General features: G+C 36.9%; 4 protein-coding genes across 6 annotated transcripts; 3 read left to right on the top strand and 1 right to left on the bottom strand.

The window, feature by feature from the left end:
* Nucleotides 1-2906: 2906 nt before the first annotated feature.
* LOC141823184 (putative serine/threonine-protein kinase PBL7) lies at nucleotides 2907-6828 on the bottom strand. 3 transcript variants are annotated; one of them, XR_012601387.1, is made up of 6 exons: nucleotides 6661-6828; nucleotides 5731-5942; nucleotides 4832-5497; nucleotides 3946-4320; nucleotides 3330-3563; nucleotides 2907-3189 (listed from the first exon to the last, which is right to left on the bottom strand). XR_012601387.1 is itself a non-coding variant. In XM_074710447.1 (5 exons), exons 1-5 carry the CDS (start codon nucleotides 6728-6730, stop codon nucleotides 4000-4002), a joined length of 1185 nt encoding a protein of 394 aa, XP_074566548.1. In that variant the 5' UTR covers nucleotides 6731-6828; the 3' UTR covers nucleotides 3748-3999. The 3 variants fall into 3 exon arrangements, 2 of the variants coding, with proteins under 2 accessions (XP_074566548.1, XP_074566547.1); XM_074710447.1 differs by lacking the exons at nucleotides 2907-3189; nucleotides 3330-3563 and having other exon boundaries at nucleotides 3748-4320; nucleotides 4832-5223; nucleotides 5308-5497; XM_074710446.1 differs by lacking the exons at nucleotides 2907-3189; nucleotides 3330-3563 and having other exon boundaries at nucleotides 3748-4320.
* Nucleotides 6829-9408: 2580 nt separating this feature from the next.
* On the top strand, nucleotides 9409-14837 carry LOC141824772 (interactor of constitutive active ROPs 3). The gene is made up of 4 exons (XM_074712110.1): nucleotides 9409-9579; nucleotides 10550-10609; nucleotides 11393-11579; nucleotides 12887-14837. The coding sequence occupies exons 2-4, from the start codon at nucleotides 10587-10589 to the stop codon at nucleotides 14447-14449; spliced, it is 1773 nt and encodes a 590-aa protein (XP_074568211.1). The 5' UTR covers nucleotides 9409-9579; nucleotides 10550-10586; the 3' UTR covers nucleotides 14450-14837.
* Nucleotides 14838-15700: 863 nt separating this feature from the next.
* Nucleotides 15701-19269, top strand: LOC141824616 (beta-1,4-xylosyltransferase IRX9-like). Its single transcript, XM_074711935.1, has 3 exons — nucleotides 15701-16424; nucleotides 17590-17848; nucleotides 18928-19269. Exons 1-3 carry the CDS (start codon nucleotides 15721-15723, stop codon nucleotides 19060-19062), a joined length of 1098 nt encoding a protein of 365 aa, XP_074568036.1. The 5' UTR covers nucleotides 15701-15720; the 3' UTR covers nucleotides 19063-19269.
* An 888-nt stretch (nucleotides 19270-20157) lies between these two features.
* Nucleotides 20158-22959, top strand: LOC141825555 (uncharacterized). Its single transcript, XM_074712936.1, has 4 exons — nucleotides 20158-20227; nucleotides 20355-20472; nucleotides 22257-22348; nucleotides 22725-22959. The coding sequence occupies exons 1-4, from the start codon at nucleotides 20212-20214 to the stop codon at nucleotides 22787-22789; spliced, it is 291 nt and encodes a 96-aa protein (XP_074569037.1). The 5' UTR covers nucleotides 20158-20211; the 3' UTR covers nucleotides 22790-22959.
* The last annotated feature ends 644 nt before the right edge of the window (nucleotides 22960-23603 follow it).

Here is a 23603-nt window from a genome sequence, read left to right on the forward strand (position 1 = left end):
CATATCATTTTGAGTTGTTTAGGTTTGTAAATCACTTTTGGACGAAAGTGACTAATTGACTTTGGTCATTTAAAAAATTAAAACAATTATATCAAAGAGTCTCATGCTAAATTTGTATTCAAAAATTTGTTATTCTCAATACAATACTGCCCCAAGCGTATAAAACCTAGTTCTATATCATTTCGAGTTTTTTAAATTCATCAATCACTTTTGAACAAAATCAACTAATACACCATAATATGATACTGTCCACTTTGGACTTAAACCCTTATGATTTTATTTTTGAGCTCAATCGAAAAAGTCTCGTTCCAATGGAAATATCTTCCATCTTATAAATTCATGATATTTTCTATATATTTCCAACTTGAAACTTTGATTGTATCCCAACAAATGTGATACACAATATCATGAGCAACAAATTTTTAAATGCAATCCGACATGATAGATGATGTTTAAAATTTATTATAAATAATATGATGATAATACTTAATTATCGACACCACAATTGAGATCCTTAGATTCTCTTCTTTTTGAATATATAAATGTTTAAAATTTTTAAATAATTAAGGTCCATTAATCAATTTTGTCCAAAAGTAATTGATAGATCTAGAGAGCTTAAAATGATATAAAATCAGATTTTATGTGCTCAGACAGTATTCTCTTGAATGTATTAATGCCCTTAAATATCAATTCAATATACTGTATTAAAAATAATAAAATTTTATTATAGAAGACTTTTTAATCAAAATTTTAAATAATCGTTTGTAACAATTAATCGATTAAAATTATTATTCACGATCACAAAAGCATACTGAATTGATTGCTAAATACCGTAATAGACGATTTGCCATTAAGATTATAAAATATAATAATATTTTTCACATTCAAACGTTGGAAAAAAATATTTTTAAGTGATCTTGACATTTTAAGTTGGCATTTGTCGATGTGGATTTTAAATTTGAAAATTTGAAAATTTTACTTTTTCACATTCTAACATACATTAAGTGATCACTAACTCTCCCATCGAGCAAACACTGAAGAAATCGGAGCCATATATTCAGCAATAGATCTAGAAGCAGGGCAGGCAGCTGGTGAGTGAGGCATCTAAAAGACTCCAATGGAGAGAGACTTTAACTGTCAGTTATGCATATCAGTAAGTAGACTTCAGACCCAATCTGCTGGTCCAACAATATTATAGTCGAGTCGATTAAGGGGACTAGTTGTTTCATCTAGGCTTTAATATATCTCTCAATTAGCCCTCAATTAAGTCTTCAAGTCTCTTGTCTTGAGACAGAGGATGCTTTGCATTATACCTATATATATCTGCTTCAATTCACTGTTTTCATCGTATTGAGACCGATCAAGTGATGCTTCATATCATATCCTTCTTCTCAGGATACTGGCCGGCCGGCATTAATGCTTTCGATTGAATTTGCTCAACGTTGACAAGGAAAAAAAGCTCATCCGATGCTTCACCTACAGACCACAGAGATAAAGGATGACAGATATCGGGCGACTAGAACCTCACGCAGTCCCAAACGTTGAGTCACGGGATAAACTATCCATTGTCGAACTAAATAAAAAAACCTGTTCAGTGAGAAAATTCTCGATCGGGAACCTTACGTCAAAGCCTTTTGTCAGATCCCAAAAAAAAATTATCTGAAAAACGTATATATGCGCAGCATGATGATGCATGATCCATGCACTGCAGCAGCAATTATTGCAGGTGTTTGTGCCCAAAAGGACAATAAGTTCTCCAACCCTCGGAGTTACGTGGTCAGAGAAGATGCATGCATGGTCCACAAGGTTTCACCGACAGCCATGCAAAGCTTGTTAGAATGAAGAGCGAGGAGAGGAAACACTTTCAATTTTCTCTCCTAAATTTGAAGGCTGCTTGTTTATTTCTTCTTGTTCAAGTGGTGAGTGAGTGAGTGAGTGAGTGACAGACATAAATGCATCTAGAAATTATAGAGTCCAACAATGTTAGGTGAGAAGAGGCCCCTCGTTCTTTGTCTAATGATGATCAGTGCTGGAGTGAGTCACTTTATGGGTCATCGATGTGTTGAGTCCAACATTACCCTTACATACATCAGTGTTTACTTTAGGACTACTTGTTTTGACTGTATTGGATTGGCACCAATGCATCTAGTTCCTAGCTAGTTTAACTGATTATATTGAACTGGCTAGGAACCTTGAAACATTTTAACACAACCTCATTCAGCTAATTTACAGGTCTGATCATGGCATCCAATTTTTGAGACCTTGTCAGGTTCATTATGAACAAGATTCGCATTTTGGTCCCTTGTACTGTTCTCTGATACTGTAGCAGGGTGGTAGGGTTTCCACCCTGAGCTAAGAGAGGTGATGTCCTGCCACCAACAGACCATGGCGGTGGTTGCATTGCAAAGCTCCAAAGCTCAACAAGGAAGGAAGGAAGGAGAGCCACCTGCCAATTAAGGATCTACATCTGCCGACAAATAGATTGGCTTCTAACTTTGAGATCACCTGCCACGTATCAGTGTTGGATTTCACACAATATCTTTGAATTTTTTGACTCTAATAATGCATGCCGTAAATAGTGTTTTAATTTGGATTAAAATAGTAGAGTTAAAAATAAGAATCTTGTCTAAATTAATAGAGATCGTACCGATCTGATGATAAATATAGAATGGAAACAAAAGAAATAGGAGAATCCCTCCCCTTGTAGGGATAAGATCTTGACTCCTTGTTTCTGTTTTTTCTTGTTAAAAAAATGTCTTTGTTAATCGACAAGGCTCCAACCAGTGGGCCATTGTTTCTTCTATCTTGATAGAATAGTGCTACGACTAATTGAACTACAATCCAAATGATGTGTTTAATATTCACGCACAAACACACACCCACACATGAGATCTGAAGATGCCAACTTACCAAATTGGTAAACTTTGAAAATTATTGCCAAAATCCAGTTACCTCCAAAACATAGATTATATACCTAAGCACATTCCATCGATGACAAAGCTAACAAGCTTATTTATTGAAAAATCTTCAAAACCCTAGTTCAAAGTACAGCGCACAAATATCAAATCATGGAATAATGCCGTCATCCTCCTGTTCAGCTCTGGATGAGGGAGGACATCCATCCACTCAAAGGCAGCTGGACTGAGCAACTCTGGATGAATGTTGCCAGCTCTTTTCACAGTTGTAGCTCTGTACAACATCAAGCTAGCTAGAGTTAGTAGAATTGAATCCATGGCTCAAGTGCTGAAAGGCAACTACTACATGTTTGCAGAAAGCGAGAGAACCCAAGGTGTAAAGAAGCTGGGACCAAAGAGCTGGCTCATAATTACCTCCGTGTGATAATAATAATAACACCATCCTCTCTCACGCAGCTTGTGTGGGTTTCTTCTATCGACCATGCTTCGATCAGAAAAAAAAAAAAGAGGTAGTACGTTTTATCAGACACAGTCATCCTCCATCAATGCAGCAACTGCTAGGCTGGCAGAAATAATAAGACACGGCTAGTTGTCAATTTGCTGGCTCAACTGATGCATCCTCTTGCCGTTCTTTCTGTTGACCAAGCCCTACATGTTAATAAATTCCAATATGAATGAACAACGAGGATTCAAGTAAGCATTTTGCCATTACAAATGAGAAACTTGCCATTAGCATTAGCATTAGCATTAGTTGGAAGTAGACGAAATGCAGTGTTTCAGCAAGATGAGGAGTTTAGTCGAACAATGCTTGGGGTTGAGCTACAGAACCACGGAAGGAAAAATAATCACAATATAATATATGATGTCTAACACGTGAAATTAGATACAAGGGCTAAAAACCACATATACAACCATGAGAAGAAAAAAAATTAAACAAAGATCCGACTCCGAAAACATGATGTCGTAGAGAGACAAAAGAATGAATGATGATGGGACCTGAACCATGAAGACATGGTACAATTTTCCTCACATTCAGGAGATGATTGATCACGAAGAGATCAGCTATTAACTCTATTGAGTGATTTCACTTTGATGCTCTTGATCGATCTCTTTCGGATCCACTAGGTGGTCTTCTCTCGAGGTCCACTCCTGTCTGAGGCGAACCTGGTGCTGCCAACTGAGAAGCAGTCTGGTTAGTTTGGTTTTGGGGGTTGTAAGATTGAGAAGCTAGGTAGGTGAGGGCTGTGACAACGTCAGCTATCAAAGGCCTCATGCTAGGCTGTTCTTGCAAACACATTGCTGCGACGGCTAGTGCTTGGTATAAGCCCCGGGACGGGTAGTGTCCCAGAAGCATCGGATCAGCCATCTGAGAAAATTTCCTCCTGTCTCTGAACAATGGTCGTGCCTGCAACCATAGAATGTACTTAGATTGAAGGATAACAAAATGGTTTCGAGCCACAATCTACTCTATACGAGCACAATGATACCACTTGTACAGGATCATATTGGTCTTAAGCTACGGCATGACAGATAGGCAGTGAGGAATAATCATAATGGCAAGCATCTTCACCTGAGATTGACTAATTAGGATTGGATCCATTCACCAACAAAACACAGGACGATAACGAAGGTCCTAGTATATCCTAACTAGTCTAAATAAATAAGGATGCATAAAGAAAATGTGCCCAGATCTGGATAATAGTAAGATAAGCCAACGAGTAAATTCTAAGCGATGAAACATATGAAGACGAAAACTATGCTAAAAACGAATAAATCGAACAGCAAAAATTGGAAGAGAAGCCTTTATGTGTGTGTTTTTTTTTTCACTTAGTCTTAGCTAAGTAAGATGTATGCATTTTTTAGAACTCCAGATGTAAATATAGGAGATTAGATTATTATCATGCTTATGAGCTTACCCATGCAACCAAATTGTGCTCTCCTGCAGCTCTGGAATTGTCAATAGCCCGTCTCCCAGTGATGAGCTCCAAAAGAACAACTCCAAAGCTATAAACATCCGACTTTAGTGTCAGTTGACCAGTCATTGCATATTCCGGGGCACAATACCCATAGGTGCCCATCACTCTGGTTGACACATGAGTGTTATCGCCAACAGGACCGAGCTTTGCCAATCCAAAATCTGATAACTTGGGATTATAATCCTCATCGAGAAGAATGTTGGAGCATTTTAAATCACGATAAATTACAGGAGGACTTGCAGTATCATGCAAATACTCTAATCCTTTTGCTGCACCAGCAGCTATTTTCATTCTAGTGCTCCAATCAAGCCGCTTCTTATCTGGAGAAGGCTCTGTTGCATTCACATGAGCAAACAAATTAGGAGTCCAAATAAAAATATATATATAAGAAACGTTATGATCATGCTGCAACATACCATGGAGATGATCTTCCAAGGATCCCAATGCCATATATTCATAAACCAAAAGCCTTTGATCTCCATCAGCACAATACCCAATGAGATTAACAAGATTAGGGTGGTGAAGAAGGCTTAACATCAAAACTTCAACGAGAAATTCCCTGTTCCCTTGTAAGCCATTGCGATCAAGCTGCTTTATAGCAACAACCTAACAGAAGTTGAATAAATATTGACATTACCAACTTTACATAGTACTACCAAACGTGAAATGCAAAATAATTTTAATAAAAGGCATAAAATACTAGATTTTTGTGACAACATTTCAAGTTACAATTCTTGAAAAGGAGTATCAAAAGAAACCACTGCTAACAAAATCAAATATGCAGATAATAAACAGACAACAGTAAATAATAACAAAACGATGTGGTGAGATAAACTGACCTGATTGCTACTTTCCAACCTTCCTTTATAAACTCGACCAAATCCGCCTTCCCCCAAGAGGCAGTCAGCTCTAAAGTTCCTAGTCGCTGCAGCTAATTCACGAAACGTAAATGTCTGGGCGGCAATCCTTCCAGAAGCACTGCTGGAGATCTGTTTTTCCGTCAATGAGCTTTGTTTTTTCAAATCCGCAGATGATTTCGATTTCAACTTTTCTGATACAAATCCAAACAAAAATGTTATGACGACCGTGTAATGAAGGCGGAATTTTCTCATCCTATAGCTTATATTTTGCCCATTAACAAGAAATCTATTGCTTGGAACCAGTACTAGAGCAAAAGGACTCCCAGATTTTGAGGAAAACAAATAGAACACCATGTTATATTCCGGATACCATGTCGACAAGTGTTGAGTAAAGTCCAGATGTGGATACAGTTTATTTCAAAACAAAAAAAAACTTGTTGCAAATCAAAGAGAAAAAAAAGGGCCAACCCGTTCTTTGAAATAGCAACCAAAAAAATAAAGGCCGCACCCGTATTTCAATGGAATTACGAACACCAACTACTCGATCAGAATTTTTTTCAGCTTCCAAATAGCTCTCCTTCCCTTCGCTCGTAACCATTACCTCTTCATACGTTACAAATGGAAGCCATAGCAGTAACCCACCCACCAAATCCACCTCGCAACCTAACCTCGATTCGTTTTCCAAGTTCACAATGTCCCAGATCGGCGAATCGGGCAGTCAAAATCCAAACCTTTTCGTTGGAAACTCAAATCGTCCGACCAAAATCCAGTTGTCGCAAGAAACCAGAAACAAAAACCAAACCACAAAGAAACAATCAACCATGACGATCTCCTACTAGCGACCGAGAAGCAAAAGGGGGGAAAATAAAAATGGTCACCTTGCGACAAGAAATCCCGATGCGAGATTACCTGACGTAGGTGGGATCTGGTCCTTGTCGTCGCTCTTTGGGGGTCTGGTGCAGGGAAAGCAACCGCCCATCGCTCTCCCACCCAATTCTTCTCTGATCTGTTCTCCTGGCGAACCTCGCTCTCGCCCGTTATGCAGGATGAAGGAAAGAAAGAAAAGGAAAGTTTGTGAGCGAGTGCTACAGATAGAGAGGACTCCAGGAAGAGTGAGCTCCTCTATTTATAGGGCAGGATGTTTAATCGAGCCATTTCTAGAGTAGTCAAAAACAAATTCCTTTTTCCTTGACAAAAAAAAAACAAATAATTTTCAATAACAAAAAATCAATTCCTTTTTTTAATAAAAAATATAATCATTTGAAAAAATATTTCGGACTTTCTGACCAAAATATATGGCTAATAATTATAAGTAATCTTAAAAAAACAAATATATTATTATTATTATTAGTATTCATAAAATAATATTATTTTATCTTGTAAACCAAAATTAAAATATATCGGTTTCAACATTTTAAACCTAAACTAGACTAATCAATTTTTTTTAATAATAATTATTTGGTTTTAATTTGTTTTGGATTAATGGCTTGGGTATTGTTTTTGATGGGCTGGGTTTGCTTAATTTATGCCCATTAATTGCTAGGCAGGCAGCCAGCCCAGCCCAGCCCAGCCCAGGCTAGCCCAAAACAGTGTACAATTGTCGTGTGAATGATTTGCACACGTGTTCTTCATTTCGCTTGGATATTCAATGGAGGAGATTAATTATTTTTAATTTTCGTCTGATCCAACGGCTGCGAAAGGTTCTTCACCTGAAACCACTGCAAAGGCGCGGGCCCCGCCGGCCGCATCAAGCACGAGAAGCAGCGAGCAACAATGGCGATGCTGAGCTTCTCCGACCGACGCCGACTTGTCGGTCGCTCGATGCATCTCGTACGGCACAGCAGCCATTTTTTACCTTCTCATCTCTCTGTCGGAGCTTCTCCTTCCCTTCCAGTGATCGCAAGGTGGCAGGCCTGGCAGGCAGGCAGAACCTGAACCTCCTTCTCCTCCTACCAACCTCTTTAATTCCGCCATGCACCTAGCTCCTCTCTTCTTCTTAACTGATTACGCCACGATTACAAAAGAGAGAATTCTACACAAATTCTTCCATTTTGTTTCTACCTTCATTTCACTGCCCGAGAATGCAATCGATCGTCGGATCTAATTAAACGGAGAGATTATATATTTCAGCGTTAATAACTAGTCAAACTTCCGCCTGCTGTTAATGATCATCCATTAAATCCTGAGATCTATCTACCAAAGAACTGTTAGATTCTACTTGCAGGCTAATCTTCCACTATAATTACCAGTTGCGAGAGTTGGAAGAGATTGAAGAAGGTGACGACGAAACCAGAGGCAGAGCAGTGGTTGAGGTGTCTGATCAGTTGCTGCATGCATGCGTGCTCTGGCGGGGTGGTGCCTCCAGATCAAATAACAAGTCCAATAACAAGGAAATCTTAGTTAGATTCGATCTGGATAGATTTGGTTGCCAGCTAATGGTTACATATTTTTATAAAATCTACCTAGTACCGTCCCACATCCTCTGTCTCGCGTGAATTGGATAGAAATTGTCGATTTCTATACGCCAAAGTTAATTTTTGAAGAATTCTTGTAACTTAGAAGAAAATATATTTAATATTATAAAAAATAACTTTGATTCCCAGACAACTAACACAAATCCGAGTTTCCAAACAGACTTGTTTGTTAATCACATAATTTAATTATCCAAATTCTAATTTTGATTGTATAATTTGATACACATGGTTAGTTATAATAAGTGAGCTAAATTGAACTCGAATTCGGATCTAGATCTAACATGAAACATAATAAATATTGTGCTTCTTATCTAAAAAATAAATAAAAATCTAATGATGCCTAGAAGCCATAAACAAACTTATCCTTCAAGTCATTATAATGGCGACTAGAAGAGCACACACATACATTTCCTCATGCCCCAAAAGCTATCTCCCTTTCCTACCAAACCTATATATGCTTCTCCATCAACTTCACCAAACCCCAAAATGAGGTAGGAAACACAATAAAACAGAACAAAACAAAACAAGTTTTTTCCCAAGGGATTTGAAAATTTTCTTATATGCATTTCAAAAGATGAGATAGTGGAGATTCCACTAACAAAGCTTTAGTGGAAAGCTTGTTTCCCATCATCATGGGATTAGCTTTAGTTTTAATTAGTTGCCATGTCTTTAATTGATATCAAAGGAAAGGAGGGGCATGAAGTATTGAGTAGTGGGATGTTGCTTCTTTGCAACGGAAGGAGGGCATTTACGATACACTGATCAAATATTTAAAATAAATAATTAAAAGATTTTATAAGATATATTTCGAATTTATCTGACCTATTATAAAATAAAAATAAAAATAAAAGGATGGTATTTATGTTTTATTAGTAATTAATGGCTTAATCTGCGTCTTAAACACTTGTTATTTTGGAGGAATCTGATTTGAAATTTAAATTTTTTTAAATAATTGGTTTGGTACTGGGAGGTGACCGCAGGGGCGGTGTACTGATTCATTTGTCAGAGTTCTACGCTGCAGCATTTCAGAACCCGACAAAGCGAATCGTACGGTAAATAAAGGGTCTGCGCACCGGCGGTGGGGGAGAGGATCTGTCTCGGCAATTTAGCTACCGAGATTGTATTTATCCGGCTCTGCTCGTGCTCGCTGCTTTGGGCTTCAATCTCCATGTTTGCGCAGCGAACTCAAATCCGAGCGCTCGATCCCTGGTGATATCTGGCGATCCATGGGTTGCTCCGGGAAACGCAGCGGATAGAGTGGTGAGGCCTGGGGAACGGCGGAGGGAGGAGTGTAAGGGCGACAAACAGCCGAAGAAGAAGAAGAAGAAGAAGAAGAAGAAGAAGGTAGAAGTTGGTGAGTTGATCGAATCTGTGTGTTTGTTCGTTTCTCTTTTTTCCTTCTTTGAGTATTTTTATCGAAGAGAGGGAAATGTGCGTGTAAAAAAACTTGAAGCAACAGGTTCATTTCGCCCCCCTCCATCTTTTATGTACATCCGTTTCGTTTAATTTTGGGAAAAGTTTTGATTTTTCGTCTTCCGTGAGAAATCCATCTGTTCATTTCTTCTCATGCTTTCCGAAGATTTCTAGGGTTCTTTGAGAGTTGCCGATGTTGTAAATGCGCACACTTTGTTGTGTCATTCGAACTTCTAAATTTTTTTCCCCGTTTAAATGCCCACACATTGTTTCCCCATTTTGGTTCTCCTCTTAAAGTACCTGTTAATGATATTAGTTTCTTCTCCCAAAAGCATCATTTCACTTCAAATAGATATCCAGAAAGTTTCATTTGTTTCCCCTTCTTTTTTTTTAGCTCCATTTGATAGTAAATAAAGATTGAACTGCTTAAATTAGGATTTTTTTGTGTACTTCAGAAATTTATTACTTTAGCTTTCATTTATTTGAGCATGCTGGGGTTTTCACATGCTTCTTGGCGACGATGAGGATGACTTCCCATTAACTGCCGAGGGATCTCACATCTTTGCCTTTCAACACTCTACATTGGTTCTTCCTCTGTAAAATATCATTGTTAATGTCTATAAACGTCTCAAATGCCTGATGATTCGCCGCTGTGGAAAAGGTCATTTTGGTCATTGCACCATCATCTGCCTCCCTCTCCTTTCCATCTCCTTTTCATTTCATTGGAGGGAAGAATTATTACTCACTGTATTCCTTTGTTTTTAATGATTCCAAAATTGCTGGGTTGTAATAGTGGTTACTGTAGTTGGCATGGATATCATCATGGGGACTACTTGTTGCATTTATTGTGTTCATGTTCAAGCTAATGTGCAAGATATAAATTCGTTTGATCGGTCCTGTTATGACTGCAGGGTTGCTTGTGGACAAGGATCGTTTAGGGGACATAAGATGCAGACAGGCAAACCAAGCAGGTCCATTTTCCTCTACATAGTCTTTTGGCAATAAATGATCACAGTGACTGTTATTCTTGCATAGATCAGGCTACTACTTCAGCAATGGAATCCTAGATACTTCTGGTATATGTATCATATGGGCATAGTCTGGGATAAATGTGTATATTTAGTTGCTTTTTCATGTCAAATAAATACTTGTATGCTATAAATCTCTACAATCTCCTTCTACAATCAATGCTTCTTCTTTGCTCCTTGATGGTTTGGGAATCAAAAGTATCTTTCTTGCTAGCGTAACTTCCATTTTGCCCTTGGGGAAGGTCTTTTCACTAAAAAAAAAGTTAACTAACATAAGTTGTTATTTTAATTTAAAAAAGCATAACTAAATTTGCAAGGATTTAAAATTCTGTGTGCATCCATGATGTTCAATGTTTAGAGGGTGTAATAATGACATTTGGCATGAATTTTTCCATTCTTGTTTAGTTATTTTCTCATGAAAACGTTCCACAAAAGTATGCATATGTGGTTGATATCTCTTTGATAATAGATGCCTAAATCTATGTCAAATGCTGAGCGGTGATATTTTATGTAGGAATTGCTTAATATGTGCATTTATTAAAACAAACCCAGTCATAGGTGGAGGTGGAAACAAGAATGAGTAAATGAAATGAATAAAAGGCTTGATAATTGGAGGTCTTTTACCTCAAACTATGAATGAAGGCTTGGTAGTTGGAGGTTTTTTCGCCCTCATTCTGTATGGAATTAGGCGTAAAAATGTTAAATCAAATGCTTTACTTGATGCAGGACTGGGTCTTTAGAAGTTCCTCATAAAACATCTCCAATCACGCCTAGGACTCGTGTAAGCAAGAGTGGAGACAAGGAATGCAATTCTGCTTCTTCTACCGCTACTTCAGCAACATCAACAAGGACTCCAACTGATAGGAGTCCTAAAGTGCTAGTGCGTAGATCTCCTAGAAGCCCAGTATCTGAGGTATCAGCATATGCCCACAATGCAATTTTACTTCGCTAGTTAAATCTTGTCATAATCATTTCCTCATGCTTGTATACCCTTCGGATTATATATTCATTCATCCAGTATTTAATTTTTTGCTGAGAATCAATGCCTTTCCCCCTGATTTTCTCTCATTTATATGCCATATTACTAGCAAGGTGTTGAATAGGAAGTGTTTCAACTTATGACTGTTTGTCCAGTATACTTATTTGGCCTTCAGGGATTGAGATTCATTTAAGTTTAAATAATCATTCTGCCTGTAGAGAATAATATTAAGATACCTGGCATTCTTTATCCTTCATTTTTGGGAACTTGATGTATGAAAATGAAAGTACTAAAACATTGCAAATGCTTACTTGATCAGATATCTGTGGAAGATAATTCTCCTATATGTGCGCAAGAGGGGGAGGAAACAGTAAAGCTATAGTTGGAATCTTGATTTCATTAAGGCATGAAGGCAAATTATTTCAGATATATTATCTAATGTTTGACATTTAACCTCTGTACAACCTTATAGATTGGGAGGGCTATCTTGTTTCTTAGTTTTCCACGTGCTGAGAGAATACTGAGAAAATTCCATATGATAATAAGATTTATTCAGGACCATTATGTCGTGGCCAATTTGTATGTAATGTTTAGAAGAATGTCACAAACACTAGGTGAATGACACAAACATGTGACATAAATTATGCAAGCTAGGATCTTAGCTTGTGTAAATTCTAGTAATAGAAATTGCAGGATTGTAATTGTTGTATTAAATAATTGTACAATGTTAACATAGATAAGGATTTATATGCACACTCAAAGGAAATGAGAAGGAAAAAGAAAAGGCCAAGGAAGATTGTTTTCATGAAAACAACTTATTTAAAATATAACGTGATTAAAAGTCCTTCCAGGAAGTGCCATTGCATGGACTTGTTTAGCTTACTCTATTACATGATCAACAGTGTCGCAGATGTTCAACACTGCATAATTATACATATTTGCTTTTTGTCAAATTTGTTCTTTTTTTCTTATGTAACTGTAGTGTTCAATAATTTGTACTTAGATTTCCTGATTCGAGATGAGAGGATAAAACAGTTCATTCTAGTGCAACTTTGTCAATCTTACATTTGCATAGTTCATTATCTCTGACTTATCTAAAGTGCAAATTCATCAGCACATATATTATGATGGATATGCTTTGATGAGGATGTGAAAATTCAATTGTCCATCCACAGTAAATACTCTGATTATGTTTTCTAATTGTACCATATTTTAACACATGGTTCTTCTACGAGTACCAGAGGAAACACCCTACCAGGTTGTCTGAGTTGGAATCTCAGTTTTGTCAGATCCAACTGGATCTGAAGAAGACAAGGGAGCAACTCAATTCATCTGAAATATGTAAGAAACAAGCGCAGCAGGAAGTGGAAGAGGCCAAGAAACAACTTCAGGAAATGGCCGGAAAGCTAGACAATTCTCAGCGGCAGCTTGTTGAGTTTTCGGCAGCAGAAGAAGCACGCCTGCATGAACTTCGCAAAATTTCACAGGAGCGTGACCGGGCATGGCAGTCAGAGTTAGAAGCAATCCAGAAACAGCACTCCATTGATTCAACAGCTTTGGGCTCAGCCATGAATGAAATACAGAGGTTGAAAGTGCAGCTTGAAATGGTTCTTAAATCTGAGGCTTCCCAGTTAAAGCAATCTGAATTGGCATGCTCCGAGCTTCAAGCTTTGAAGCAAGATATGGATGAAACACTTTTGACTGTTGACAATTTGAAGATCCAGCTAAAAGATAGTAAAAAGTCTGAGGCTGAGGCACGTGCTTTGGTCGATGAGACTCAAGGGCAGTTAGAGATGGCTAAGACCACCATCGAGACTCTACACTGTGAAAGACTGAAGCTCCAGAAATCCTTTAGGTCCAAGGTTGAAGATTTAGAAGAATCTAGGGTTGAAGATTCAATGCAAAATGTTCTGAAGACTTTATACAAGGACAGTTGTTTAGAATCTGAAGTAGAACAGCTAAGGTCTGCCCTTGAATCAATTGAGATCAAGTATCAAGCTGAACAAATAAAGAGCACAATACAGATTCAGACTGTTTATGAGGTAATAGAGCGAGGCAAGAGTGAGTTTGAACTCAAAGAAGCTGAGCTAGAACAAGCATTGAAACAAGCAAAAGCAGAGATTACTGAACTCAAGTCAAAATTGATCGAGAAAGAAGCAGAGTACCAGAAGTTAGCAGATCAGAAGGAAATGATTGTTAACAATGGAGAAGCTCAGAAAGCACAAGTGCTGCATGAATTGGAGTTGAAATTTCTGAAATCATCTAATGAAATTGCAGATTTGAGGATCAATCTCATTGACAAAGAGACTGAGCTGCAGAATATTCTGGAGGAGAATGAGATACTGAGGTCTGACCTATCAAACAGAGAGGTGGAGAATCGCAAAAACTATGAAGCAACTATTGCTGAACTGGAGTTGGCAAAAGCTGCAGAGCAGGATGCGCTCATAAGGCTGGGATGTGTTACTGAAGAATCCGACAAGAACAATAGGAGAGCTGCAAGAGTTTCTGAGCAACTCAATGCAGCTCAAACCGTGAATTCCGAAATGGAATCTGAGTTGAAGAGGCTGAGGATACAATGTGATCAGTGGAGGAAGGCAGCTGAAGCCGCCACAAGCATTCTTGCTTCTGAAAACAATGGAAGTCATATGGAAAGGACTGGCTCACTGGATGGAGACTATGGTTCAATCGCTGGGAAATTGATGAGCTCACCGTTTTCTGACGAGCTGGAAGAAGAATCACCCAAGAAGAAGAATAGCAATGTGCTCAGGAAGATTGGTGGCTTTTGGAAAAAGAGCCCCAAGTGACCATATTGCTCAAGATGCCTTACAAATCCATCTATCTAATTTCCAAGGCACTAAATACTTTTGCTCTTGCTGAGCAAAGTTTCACCAGACAAGATATCATCTATTTCTTGAATAGACTCTCTATTTACTTCTGATACTCTAGTTTTGTTTATGGTACTTGGGGAATACTGTATGAAATTTCTACTTCCATGGAACAGTTGGATCATGACTAGTTTCCATCACTACCGGCTTCAATGCCATTGAACGATATCGCTTTCCCTTTAGCTTGTAGTTAGTTTGTCATTGAAAAGCTTCAATCGTTTTGCCTGAGATAATTCTCAAGTCTTACCTGAACCTGAGAGATGCAGCTTGAACCTGATATTCTTGTTTGAAATGCTACTTAATTATGATCAGTGTTTGTTTTAGAATCATATCATCTGCTTGGCCAGTTCATCTTTGGAAACATTGATCATCATTATCATACCAGTCAGTTATATTTATATGACACTATACCAACGGTGTTTAAGATGGTATTTATGCATTAGTGAAGTTGCTTAATCCTTCAAGTTTTTTCTTTTTTGGGTTTTCGAATTGGATAGGATTGAATTTAGATTTCTTTTGAAGTCTTGATATACTTCTTTTTTAGTATCTATGTACTACAATGTATATGTTACACGAGTATTATTTGATTTGATGTTAATCACTAAAATCAATTCGGGTCGGATTTTAATCCAAATTTAAACATATATACAGCTAAAAAATCCGATCCATAAAAATAAAAACTGAGACCAGATCCGATCTAGAATAATTATTAAAAAAAATTACAAATTAATCATTTACATTTTGAGGGATTGTAAGTTGAGTTACAATTTGCGCTTGAGAATTTATAATTAATCTACACAAAACAATATATGTTTTTTATATTTTTAATTTTAATATAGTTCACAATATGAGCTTCTGACTATAGTAATGTTATAAATTCTAAAATTGTTATGAGCACAAAATGATTTAAAAATTAAAAAATGTCATGGGACTTGGTATTATAATTGAAGATGACAAAACGATTTACTACACAATGAGATATTTTTAGATTTCTAATTTTAATATAAATCATATTTTTATGATTTTAAAATGTTTAAAATCTTAATTTTCCGTTAGATTTTTCAAAAAAAAAAAAAAAAGGGGAGATTACGGGGGTTTTGAGATTTTCTCTTATTTATGATATTTTTTTCCCTTTTATTATATGAATTTCTTTTGGCTTGTCGACTCAACGTCGCCCAGTGCTCTTGGAGATGGGCTCGATCGAGCGAACGAGGAAGAGGAATCCGCTCTGGAAGAAGGCGATCGGTCACTTCTCCCTCTGCTTCGTTATGGGCTTCTTCACTGGCTTCGCGCCGCCCAGTACCACCGCCATCTTCTCTGGCCGCGCCACCGACCGCTCCGCGGGTTGGAGCATCGGCACCAGCATCGTCCCCGCTGTCCCCTCCGACCTGGTGGAGCGTGTCGTTGAGCCGAAAGCGCCTGCTAATCGTAACATAGCCGAGATCCCGAGATCCATCCCCGCCGACACTATAGGCGCCGACAGCGGCGATGATCCGCCTCCGCCTTCTAAGGGGGCGGGGGAGCGAGATTCTTTGGCGCCGTCTCGGAGGCTGATTATCGTCGTGACGACGACAGAGTCCAACGATCGATTTCAAGGCGCGTTCCTGCGGCGATTGACGCACACCCTTCGCTTGGTCCCGCCGCCGCTGCTGTGGATCGTGGTCCAAGCTTACGCTGATGCTCCTTCTACGGGTGCGATGCTTCGGGACACCGGGGTCATGTACAGGCACCTGACCTTCAAGGAGAATTTCACATACCCGGAGGCAGAGGTCCACCACCAGCGCAACGTCGCGCTAAGTCACGTTGAGTACCACCGGCTCACAGGGATAGTTCATTTTGCGGATGCATCCAATGTCTATGATCTCCAATTCTTCGATCAAATGAGAGAGATCGAGTATGATCCTTTTCCCTCTTCTTCTTCCCTAGTCTTTTTTTTTTTCTCGTTTATATTACTATAATCAATTTTACAGTCTACAATATCAGAGGGATCTAGAACTAATAATAAGTACAGATTTCTATTCGATTTTCATCTTATTATGGAAATAAAGACTACATCTTTCCACGACACTTGACCATTTTACACTGCTAACAATTGTACAAACTTCACAACGATGTTCAAATCTCTCTTTTCGAAGTCACTCTTCCATTTCACACTTGATTAATCGCGATATTCCAACAAAATTCTTTCTTCTAGTTCGTTCTTTTCTGGTCCTCGGGTTGCAATCTTATGAAATCACTTCAAGCATGAAGTTTTAAGGGCAGAAAATTAAGGGAATTTAAATAATGTCGATGTTCTTCCTCAATTATTCCTTCTATGCTTCATTGCTTTGTCTTCAAGAAAACTTCCTTTCAGGATCATTGTAGTCTTCATTTATCTATTTCATGCTGTGTTAGTGTCAGCATTTTATCCAAGGAAAGATGCCCAAGTACCAGATGCCCACAATATGATTAATTTGAAGTTGTCTCCAATTAGAAGAAAGGGATACTTTGATTGCTTAAACACCATATCTGATTTTGCTTGTTCTTCATCGCAGTATCTGAACTTCGGCTCGTCTTCCTAAAAGTTTTCTTTGTTGTCTTCAGAGGAAAGACAGTGAAAATAGCTTAAGATATAGATATTCATAAGCCTCATGCTGTGTAACCAATTGATTATTCAACATTATCCTCTTTTCCCTGTTTCGTGTTTTGCATCGTAAAAAAGATACCTTGGAATGATTAAACACAGATAAGATATAGGAGTGAATCTTATTAATCCTAACGAATGATCTCGTGATTTGAGTAAGATTAATATGGGTACTTTACATTCAGATATAAGTAATCTAGTTATACTGATGATCCATCCTACAAATACTTACTCGATTTTATAGGCGACTTGGTTCTAGAAGGTGAAAATTGGCCAAACATTTACTGCTTTATTTTAGCTTTTTATTCTAAATGTTCACTCACTCTATAATTCATATTTGTTAAATTAGTTGCCAACTTGAACTTTCCCCCCATGATTTCCCCTAATTCATGTACTATTTAATTTGTTCCTGATGCCTCCTAAACCACAATTTCAGGGTTTGGGGGACTTGGCCAGTAGGAATGGTGTCAGAAAACAGAAAGAAAGTGATGGTTGATGGCCCTATTTGTCATTCATCAAGGATTGAAGGTTGGATTTTGAAGGACTTGAGCAATGACAAAAGATTGTCTCTGTCCAGTGCAGATGTGAGCACTAAACCTTCGAAGATAAACATTTCTAGTTTTGCCTTCAACAGTTCAATTTTATGGGATCCAGAGAGATGGGGGCGCCCTACCTCATTGCCTGACACATCGCAGGTTAGTTTTGAGCAATTTCCGAGTAAAATCTAAAAACTACAATTTTGCTTTTTAGAAACTATGAGCAAACCATAAAATTGAACAAACTACACGCCATTTTATTTAGAATTATGGGCGAGGTCACACTTATGTTGTGTATGCAGTACATGAAACTATGCACAAAGTCAACAATGACATGAGTTTTTAGAGAGTTTTAGCAACACGTTATTAATAGATATCCTTTGTTCGAGAACTTCACGTAGTAAACATTTTAGTTTTAGTTTTTCTCCTTTTTAATTTTTACCGGGAACCTATTACTAGATAGACAGGGAAGGAAATTCAAATCATGAGATTGTAGGCTGTTTTTCCAGAAGTGAAGTAGTAAGTCTACACCGACCTTTTACTCTATAGATCTCTCAGCAATGAATTTATGATTCACGAGCTCAGGTTGCCAACTCTATGCTCCAACACATCTGAGTTATTTTTTCGTCCTTGGAAGCAATGAATCTCGACGGCTGTCCTGCTGTAGTACTGAAAACAGAAATTATTCGCTTGAGTTGTCAATCATAACAGTCAGCAACCTTTTCTTAATTATCAGTCGATATCAATGATCATCTTATCTCTGACCCAGTAAGCCAGTGTGTGACATTAGGAGATGTTTGATCATGACTAGGAACATCGTTGTCCGTTAGCGGGTGCCTTGTCCAATCAATCTCTCAGCTATAGTGTTGCTAATAATGAAGGAAAGCCAATTTTCAATACCAAACCTCCGAGTTCCATGTTTTCCATCTCATACCTATAATACTTAAGTGTTTTGACTCACAACACCTTGATGGAAGGATACAGTTTGAAATCACATACTAAGAACAAATTTGAACTCTCCACACTCTCAAAAATACCAATCTGGGTCTTATGTTTATGATTTGGAACAATTCCACACTCATCAAGAAATAATGGAGCTATTCTAGGTATGAAAAGAGAGAAGGTGAGAAGAAGTGCGTTCTTATGGGTGTGTGTGATTTGGGCAAAAATGAAACTTGGATTCATGAAATTCCACAAATTTACTGGCTGATATCTATGTATGATGTCGTTCATTTCAGGATTCAATCAAGTTTTTACATGAAGTGATCCTGGAAGACGAAAGCAAGTTAAAGGGCATACCTCCAGACTGCTCCAGGATCATGGTGTGGCGTCTCTGCATGTCAAGAGCAATTCCTCTACCCTTTCACCATTAAAAACAAAGGTAGATAAAATAAAATGCCCGGCATAATGGTTGTGTATACGTGAGAAAAATGCCATTTTAGTTTTGATTTTAGTGCCTTTCTTTTGGGGGAATGTTAATTAAGCTCCCCTCATTAATATTATTGATCGTTACTCACTCGATATTCTTTTAAATTATTGGTGTTTTAACAATTAAGGGCATTGATCATCAAGTCTCTATCACTCACCAAGTATCAGAGAAGGTTTGGTTGCTCTCTATTTTTTTTTCTTGTTTAAGTCGAAGAAACAAGACAAGTGACATGATGATATCTATAACTCGATCAAATTTATTATACACGCATTTGCTGTAATGCTCATTGTCTATCAATTAGTTTAAGGTTCTCAATATGGTAAAGACATTCCTTATTTCCATTAAGTTATATTACATATTTCCATTCGATGCGTGCAATTATGCCTTGGTTTATGATTATAAATAATAATAATAATAATAATAATAATAATAATAATAATAATAATAATAATAATAATAATAGTCTATAATAATAATAATAAATTAGATTTTTGACTGAGTATTGTGGTTAAAATTGAATCGAATTCAAATCGAATAAATCGAAAATCAAATAAATCTTATAAATTTTTTTCGAACAATTGAACTGATCGAAAAATTTTTTAATAAAAATCGAACAAATAAAACAGATATTTTACCGGTTAATTCAATTTTTAATCGAATTAATTGAATTAATTGAATTTTTTAAATATCATAGAAATTTTATTAAATAATTAGGGATTTATAAATTTATTTATTTAAAATTTATAAATTATTTATTTTTTAAATTTAAATAGTTTAATTTAATTGAATAAAAAATTTTAAAATCAAAATTAAATTGAATTAATCGATTTTTTATAGAAAAAATAATCAATTTTTAAGATAATAATGATTGAGGAAAAAAAGAAGAGAAAGTCTTGCGCTAATACTTCAATACCTAGCCCCGCTTGTGGGCCTCTAGGGTTTCGGTTGTGGATGGGCCGACTATTCAGCCGGACCGGTTCGGCCGAAAAACGCGAGTTCCCCAGTCCGCACGTGTCCTCTTCCTTCTATTTCTTTTGTGCCTTACTCGACTCTGGGCGTTTGATCGTCTCCCGCATCGGAACGCAGGGCGGTCATGGTGTGCCAGAAGTGTATGTCCTCTCTCTCTCTCGTTCTCGCTCGCCGCTGTCAATTCGAGTTCTTCATCTTGGTTTCTGTTTCGTAGGTTTATTTGAGTTGCATCTTTCGTTCTAACTCGCTGTTCTCGTATGTTGGTAGGCGAGAAGAAGCTAGGGAAGGTGATCGTTCCGGACAAGTGGAAGGAGGGAGCAAGCAACACCACCGAGAGTGGAGGAAGGAAGATCAACGAGAACAAACTCCTTTCTAAGAAGAATAGGTTCGTCTTTCAATATGGTCTTTCCTCTCCACGGATGCAGTGCTCTTTTGCAGGAACTCTTTTTCTACCATTGCTACGGTTTTATCTTTGATTTTCAGTACTATCTTGATAATTCCTCTCTTTTGATTGCTGTTCGTTAGGTTTAGATTAAAATTTCATTTTGATTCTTTGATGTTAGGGTTTGTGCCCATTGAATTGGTTGATATAGATGTCTTTGCTAATTTCCACTATAAGCTTCAGTTCCTTTGATTTTGGATTGTGCAAACAATTGATTCCTTATGTTTCAGTTATGTTGTCCATCCGCAGAGGTAAGTATGTTGAAATATTGATGTCTCATAGTCTAATCTGGAATTGACCAACAACTCTTCTTAGATTAAAGAGCCAGTTAGAAAGGAAAATAAAAACGTTTCTTTCCAGATTACCTTCCTAGGTTTAGCTGCTTTCTATCAAACCAGAAATCAGTTCCTTTTTAGATGTTCATTTGACATTGATCTTAAAGAGCATATTTTACTTCAGGATATCTGTTATCTCGGTAGAAGATAAATTGAACATCTAAATACTGTGTGATATATTGTTTCTTGCAATACTTTAGAGATGGGATTAACCACTTTTTCTTCAGGAAATACATGGGCCTGCAGATAAAAGTAACTTTTAAATGTTCCTCTTTGATTTTTGTGTTTGCTAATCAGTAGATTTGTCTTGCAATTTTTATTTATTAATTTTATACAAACATTTCCTTTAAGCATCCACATAATATAGATTAACATATCATGGGGATGATTCAAACTTTATTCTTATGGCTCCAACATAAATCTAACTTCAAATGTCGTTAAATGGTTTTCTTGTAATGTTGCTTACATGCCTGCCTATTGCCACAATGTTTAGTTATACATCCATCCTTGCTGCCACAGTGTTATCAAGAATAGATGCTGTGATAGATACACTAGCTTGATGCATTTCTTTGAATATTTTAGTTGTAATACTATTAGATGGTTCCATCTGTCTATTTGTAAGGCAACAAAATACATTAATTGGAATGTCTCAGTTGTATAACTTCAAATTTCCTCGATAGCCTTTGCTTTTAAACATCCTTACAGCCACAATGTTATTGAGAATAGAGTTCTACGCATTTCTTGAATTCTTTATTTATCTTGTAAAAATAGTAATTTTAAGGGTTTGTCTGTACTGTATCACATTTATCTTAGTAGAATATTAAAAATATGAATCAGAAGCATAAGTTTTCCAACAAGCTGAAGCAATTTGTAAACAAATGCTACAATATTATGCATGAAGGTTTAGTTACTCGAAACAGATTGTAACTAAAATACAAACCTAGAATCACTTGGAACAATATATCTTGAAAAAGAAGGTAAAATTATGCAAACTTGAAAAAAAGTCATGATGCTCTTCCTCTATGGTTTATTTGTGAAATAAGCATGACGAAGACGAAGAGAATATATTTGTAATCCATATGTTAGCCAACTTGCTTGTACAGAATTCATTAGAAACATAAAAGATTATTCATAATGTAGAATGCTAATCCAAATTTTCTTTTACTGTAATGATTTATTGATTTGGGTTGATAAGATTCCATTGATTAGTAATATGAGTAGGGTGGAAAAGACATAATAACCTTGAATTGGAAATTTTTTAAAATCCTGAAAATTTGAAAAATGAGAATGGAATCCAACCTACTATTTCACTTCTAGTTGGGACTTACGACATTTGATGATTGTAAACCTCGCACTGTGGACTAATATATTTGTTCTTTTCTAACTCTTCAGATGGACACCGTATGGAAACACAAAGTGTGTAATTTGCAAGCAACAAGTACATCAAGATGCAAAGTATTGCCACACTTGTGCGTACTCTAAAGGCAAGTGATTTTATTCTTGTAGTACAATAGGTATTTTTTTCTGGTTAAGTATTCAGTGTGCTGCTGTGTTGTGTTTTAGTTTCCTTTACTTTGTCCGACTTAAACAGTTCCAAGTATGGAGCTTGTTATCTATGACTCCAGAACATGTAATTATTCACATAGTTTTGATTATATAGGGTTATTATGTAGTTGATTTTAAAATTCTAAATAGCTGCTATTGATTTTTAGTTTAGTTTCTATATATGTCATGTTCAGCTTCTTCTGCAGAATGCAGACAGATTTTCTATTTCAATCTCTTCCAATAAGTTACAGAGTACTTGTTTACCGTATTTAATTTACTGAGAATGTTCATCAACTTCTATCCTTTTCACTTCAGGAGTCTGTGCTATGTGTGGGAAGCAAGTCCTGGATACAAAGCTCTACAAGCAGAGCAATGTATGATGATAGTTAATTGTGAATCACAATTTGGTTGTAATTGCTTCCAGCATTGATGTAGAAGTTGCTGAGTGCATGTTAATGACTACTAGACTGCATTGGGCCAGCTTGTAAATTGATGAGATGTAATATCAACAAGTATCTCTACTTTGTTATTGAGTGTGCTATTAACTTCACTGACTTGTGTTTTATCTATTCTGCATTAGAACTAATATAGATTACTGCAGTAAATTGCTGGAAAGACTCATTTTGAGGATTTTGTTCTTCTTGGCAGTGTATTCTTGCATAATGAATTGAGGATTTTGTTCTTGTCGGGTGCTAAAACTGAGGGTTTGTACTTTTTCGCTAATTGTGCTAGGAGTTTAGAAAAGATTGACAAGGGTTTTTTGTGTGTTTGTATTAATTTACTACAGAAAATGAAAATTCTATTAACGATCAGTTTGAGTTTTACGCTGCAAACTTGTTGGTTAAGAAAAACATCAGAAACAATTTATTAATGCATCTTTCGGATTTATTCTCTCTCATTAAATTCCTTCCAAGTTCCATCAGAACTACACCAAGCAAGAGCCAAAACTAATCCACAACCACTAACCATTTGCCCTTGGCTCCATGTGCATGGTCAGTTTCACTCCAATCCAGAGAACAGTACAGGACAGATCTAAGTATCTTGTATTACATTGCATGTGAAAGTATTTTTTTTTGTTTCAAAATAAAAATAATTATTCTGATAAACCATTTATTAATCAGACTTATAAGTCTGTATATTTTAATAGATCTGAGCTCGGCCAAAAATAAAATTAGTGGTTCAACCACTGCGTTC

Source organism: Curcuma longa, chromosome 3 (assembly GCF_044706935.1).
Source record: "Curcuma longa cultivar G26 ecotype Majalengka, Jawa Barat chromosome 3, ITB_CL_G26_1.1, whole genome shotgun sequence".
In the NCBI taxonomy this organism is placed as follows: Eukaryota; Viridiplantae; Streptophyta; class Magnoliopsida; order Zingiberales; family Zingiberaceae; genus Curcuma; species Curcuma longa.